General features: G+C 42.3%; 1 protein-coding gene across 1 annotated transcript; it reads right to left on the bottom strand.

Annotated features, from left to right (window-relative positions):
• Window positions 1–1,726: 1,726 nt before the first annotated feature.
• On the bottom strand, window positions 1,727–3,872 carry crybb3 (crystallin, beta B3; the record flags this gene model as incomplete). Its single annotated transcript, XM_079510113.1, has 5 exons — window positions 1,727–2,073; window positions 2,380–2,522; window positions 3,100–3,232; window positions 3,395–3,510; window positions 3,798–3,872. 5 exons carry the CDS (start codon window positions 3,870–3,872, stop codon window positions 1,773–1,775), a joined length of 768 nt encoding a protein of 255 aa, XP_079366239.1. The 3' UTR covers window positions 1,727–1,772.
• Window positions 3,873–6,018: the final 2,146 nt, after the last annotated feature.

Below are 6,018 nucleotides of genomic sequence, written 5' to 3'. Positions count from 1 at the left end.
GCTCCCCGCCCTCGTCCCCGCCCATGTCTCCAAGCTGCACACAGAGACATATATGGCCCAACACTGACCTCTAGTGGTAGAATGTAAACGATACAGAAACATGTGAATGTGATGATGAATGAGTACGTTTGTGTGTTGTTGAACTTCACAGTTGGTCAGCACAGTCTCTGTGGCGCAACCGGTTAGCGCGTTCGGCTGTTAACCGAAAGGTTGGTGGTTCGAGTCCACCCAGGGACGGCGACGTTTTTCATGGTGGTACTGTGGGCTTTCAACAAATCCAAAACGAAGAGAGTTCTATACAAGTTATTTACAGTTTAAATTTAGATGTGATCTATGTTTATTTAGTCCAGCATCAAACAGGTTCCTTTTGTTTAAAGTGGAAAATTTGGTATAGTTTTTTTTATTGGCCTAAAATATTGTCTGAACAATTTTATTATAGGGGGATATATGTGACATGAAATGCATGATGTGCCTTACAGAGCAATAAAGAAAAAAGAAAAGCTAAAACATAGGCCTACCTGTATATCGGCTCAGCTCAATGCGAACAGTGCTGTAACGTAAATTTAAACGTAGGCTACATTTAATTATGTAGCCTACTGTACTCATTACACTGACTGTATTTCCATTGCTGATAGTCTAATTCAGTTTATTGTAGCACAGTGGTTCTCCAACGTTTTCGTGGAAAGGACCCCCAAATTGATAGCCTATTATTTGGCTGTATATCACCACTTGAAAATATGATTGCCAGCGAGTCCCTGGGGACCCCGAGACAATTTGTTTTAGTTGAACTTGAACTGAAAACATTTCAAAACAATAAATAACAAACACCTATTCCAGATTACAAAATACAGTTAATGTGTTTACAATACATTGTTCCTCAATTTACTGGGGACCCCTGGAAACCCATCAAGGACCCTTTTGGGTCCCCGGACCCCACTTTGAGAACCACTGCTGTAATATATTAGGTTATAATACTGTATCCTGCTGACAACAGCACATTCTCTTTGCTGCTGTTTTCCAGGGATGATTTAGTTTCTTTGCTGTTTTTATTTGACATCAGAGCCGGCGCTAGCCGACAATGGTAGGGGTGTACAAATGTACAGTATATGGGAGCAGCGCATGAGATTTATTTTGTAATGTTTTACAGCTGAAGTCCTTGTCATGTCCCTCCTGGTACACACAACAAAGCAAAGCAAAGCGAAGTTCTTTGTTTACCCAGGGTGAATGGACTAAGCTCGAGATGCTTGTTTACAGCCAGACCCTGCTCATAGAACATTTCATGGTAGGGGTTCAATGCCTTGCTCAAGGGCACTTCAGCGGTGGTAATTTTAACGTGCCGGTCCGGGGATTCGAACTGGCGACCTTCCGATAACAAGACCGCTCCGCAAACCGTTCGGCCACCGCTGCCCCCAACACCACTGACCACTTTCGTAACACGCTGCTGAGGAAGGCTTGACACCGAAATTAAAAAGTACCAGAAGGTTTTTTTGTTTTTAACCACCAGTCTTGACTGATGGGGCTAGATGGTCTGGTTGAAGGGGAAATGCCCATGCATATAATATCCATAAAATGTCAAAACAACATTAGAAGAACACAATCATTGTGTAAAATAAATAACACATTGTCAATTTTCTCATAAGCCTTTATTTCCAACCAATATACAGTATATGGTTCATTATTGTCACTTCCAATTGTGATGTTTTATGGTGGGCCTTTGAGAGGAGAAGGCAGGATTGCAAGGGCCTGGACTATACAGGAGGAACTAACTGACTTCAGTTTGTCCCAGCTGGAGCAGATGGAGGAGCAGGGGGTGCGGGGTTAGGGTTGGGGGTGGGATTTGGGTTGGGAGTAGGGTTGGGGACGGGATTGGGGGTGGGGGCGGGATTGGGAACAGGCGTAGGGGCAGGGGCAGGTGCAGTGAAGCACCCCCTCTTGTGCCACTGCATGTCCCGCACGCGTCGGACGGACTGGATCTGAGGTGCAGAGGCTCCCCAATCGTTCCAGTGCTTGTAGTCACCATGCTCGAACACATACTGACGCCCTCTGTAGCCTGGAAACATGTACCCTATCCACCTTAAGAGAGAAGAGAAGAAAGCACATCACAGTAATGCAGGAGTAGGTGGACTAACACTGTGTTCAATGCTACGATACAATTGAGCACATCAAGTACTTCCTAATTGTAGTGGTACGTGTCCTACGAGAGGAGATATCTTGACTGCAGGAACCGAACAAAACTTTGCATGCTTTCCTAGGATTTCCCACTGGCTTCAATGTACATTCCCTAGAAGCCCACACAGCCGCAAACAAACATCAGATTTAGCGTCCTGCATGGATATGCAAAGACACCTGGAGCCCCAATGGGGCTTTGGAAAGGCTTACGTTCCATTCACAGCTTTGACACTGGCCACGCGGTCTTGGAAGCCATGAGCCCATAGACTAGGGACATCATCATCCACAATCTCCATCTTTCTGCCCGCATAGCCTGGATTTTCAAACAGATGCAGCTTGTGGTCTGCGCTGTCCTATAGAGAGAAACAACAAGTCATATTTTGTGAATTAAATTGCGTCACATATTTTAATTTCCCCCGAAATTTGTTCTCACAATGCTGCTGGCCATGGAACATCTCCTGTCTGTGTAATAAACAGTTTATAATAATAGGCTGCCAATAAAAGACAGCTTATCTTTCACAATCTATATATTATGTTTCCATGTGTAAAACAAAAACAGGGAGGGAGGGGGCCTAACCACTTAACTTATATTATATATACCTCATCATAATTACGACAAATAGACTATCTACAAGCTCACATATGTTGCGCTGCAATGTGTTTTGTGCTTGTAGATCTTTTTTCTTATTTTCTAAATGTAAAATAGTGAAACATTTTTGACAAATTCTAATTTTGCTCAAATAGGCATACCAGTATTAATGTGGTTAACATACATATTTAATTAAATTGTGATAATAACAAACATAAATATGAAAAATATACAGTCTGACCAAAATCAGGGATAAAACATATCCCCACGGCCACCGATGATCAAAATGAATGACCAGAAGGGGGGTATCAAAAGCAGAAGCATGAATCCAGCATACTAACCATTCTGAGTGGCTTGAAGGAGCCCAGACAATAGCTACTCTGACTGTTAGTCCATGTGCTCCAACGGGGATATTCGCCTTTCTCCAGCACAAACTGCTCTCCCTGAAAGCCGCTACGCTCGAACCCCACCCAGCTGAAGGACATGAAGGGACATGGTGTTAGACAATCACATAGGCATGCTGCTTCTGACCCAAACAGCAACTGTTGAATGTGGTGATGATGGTACAACGGTTGCATGGGAAACAATTGGACTAAACCAGTGAATGGTGTTTGCTTGCAAAACTGGATTACTCACGGTCCCGACTCCACAATGACTGAGCCCACCCTCTCTATCTTCTCCATCACATCCTTACACTCAGCAGACAACTCCACCTTCTTTCCAGAGAAGTTCTCAAACTCGAAACACGCCAACTGCAAGCCAGAAGAAGACGATATATTATCACATCTTGAAACATAATGTGGATTATCTACATGCTGCATTTCCACATGCTGTGCAACCCATACATACAGTATATTTCCCAGTATTCATAATGACTATTTTTATTTAAGTAGGCCTATTTGATGTATTACCATGTTTTTGTTTTTGTTCTTGCTTACTGTAAATCGCTCTGGATTAAGTCTGCTAAATGCCTATATTGTAAATTGTATTCATCATCACACATTACATTCACAAAACTTGTTAAACGTAGAAACTGTACCTTAAAGGTGGCTCCGGCCCCTCCTTGGCTCTTCCCCGCAGCCAGCTGATCTGGAGCTCCCTGCTGTTCTGACATTTTCCCTCTGCAATGCACAATTACAGATTCAGGATCACATCCAGGCAGGGGAAATCAGTTGACCTTAGCACTCTCCCGTGCTACAGATGGGTATGTGACATACAGCATGTATTGCACCCGGCAAGTTTCACTATGCTTGAAAAGTAAAATGCAGTAAAATACTCCACTGATGTAATTCAGAATTGGATTTCTAAAATTAAATGAAAAGTTGGTCAGTTTTCAATTTAAAATAGAGGACAACATGCAGTGATATTTCGCCTAATCGTGCCTTAGCCTGAAAGCAAAACATTGACAAATTTGTGCTGTGCAAATTCAGCAGCTGCAAAACCGAATTTCATCTGGCAATTTCTCATATTAAAAGTAAATCCAACTCAGAATGCATATGCAGATTTTGTAGGCAGCGAAAAGAAACTTGTGAAAGCACTAAATAGGAAGATGTTCCTCTCCCTGTTGAGGGAGAGGGGTAATATTTATTTTCTTTTTTTACCTGAATGGCTTGTGCTTCACTGCACCACGTACAAGCCACACTCTCTCCGTCTTTCTTTTCTTTTTCTGTTTTCTGTCTCGCTCAGTGTGAGGGCGTGTGAGTGTGGAGGCCTGGTGAGTGGTCAGTGGAGGCCAGTGGGGGGTATTTATGGTTTATTTCTGGCCACAGCAGCAAAAACCCTGTTGATGCAGCAAGTCTGTCGCTTCCATTGTGTCCATCACACTGCCTCTCAATAGACTTGCCCTCTGCCCCTGGCACACTGGCACTCACTGCCCTGCACTGCCCATGCTGCCATCCTGCTCATGGCCCTAGTGGGCAAAACACACTGCCAGCCAGGAGGATTCAGAGATCAACCCAACTCAGCACTATTGGGCCCCACCCAACTATTTGGCTGCCCAGACGCCTATCTTGTACCACTTTCTCGAGTATTACTACTTAAGTATCTTCAAATGTTCTGTTGCTTCACACTGCCATTTTCATCTATATCCTCTTTGGCCAACTCACTTCTCCATCCTTTCGCTGCATATAGCGCTGACAATGTTGTTCTTAGTTTTCGGCAGAGAAATTGTTTCCTCGCTGACTGTTTTAGACACTGCTTTTCAGTTTGTTTACTCGTTTTATTTTTCATTGGATCTTCTGCATGAGCATTGGATAAAGCAAAGCAAAGCAAAGTTACTATATTTACCCAGGGTAACTATATTTGTATCTTCTTCTGGGCTTACGTTTTTGTTTTCATTTTGCAGTAATAAACTGTCAAAGTTGTCTCTGCACTTGAGTTTCCAACCCTTTGTACACAGGGCTGAGACCCAGTTCTGGTTCCTGACCCTGACAAAAGCCAGCGGCACATGAGTTTCATGAAGACAATTTTATTTCCATTTTATTCCTAAAAGTGTGACCCATTAGATCGCATACGGCCATGCTGCACCGACACCGCTTTCATAAAAATGCAAGCAGTGCCATTTCTGCTTACCAAAAGTGACCCACTGGGCACACATTCCACAGCCGACTCCAAGGCAGCGAGCCAGGCCTCTAACCAATTTATAAAGTTTGAGAATACACTTCACATAAAAAGTACATTGAATAGAAAAACATTATATTCCCACAATCATCATCATACAGATCAAAATATCCATATTAACCAACAGACAAAGTTAATAAATGCCATTTATGACTGCTTTAGGTATTTTGAAAAGCATAACATTCCCATGACCATGTACAAGTATACAGTATATATGTAGTTTCCCTTTCTATTGTCTTTGTTTACATGTGCTTTATGGATGGAATTTCATGTTAAGTCTTTAAAGTGTTTTTGGGTCAATCTTGTGTGTGGTGCAGTACAATCATTTAAGTCATAATGCAAGTCATTTTGAGCATTTTATATTATAATCCATTATTGTTCATCTAGATAAAACTATATTCCGTTTTCATATTTTCTGTACATATTTTCTTTTGCATTTGTTTTTGTGTGTGCTTACACACAGCTCAAGTGTTTCCATTACTTTAAGCGTGATCACCTTGTAGGTCTACAGTATGTACCTTCAACCCCCTTAGATACAGCTTACAGTGCTCTCGCACATCAAAACTAAAGGCAAAACAATAAAAAGCACAATGACCGTCCGTGCTCCATTTGATATGACAGTAGATAAATTGTGTGCTTGA

This window comes from Electrona antarctica (genome assembly GCF_951216825.1).
Source record: "Electrona antarctica genome assembly, chromosome: 9".
NCBI lineage: Eukaryota > Metazoa > Chordata > Actinopteri > Myctophiformes > Myctophidae > Electrona > Electrona antarctica.
This window is presented reverse-complemented; position numbering and strand designations above follow the sequence as displayed.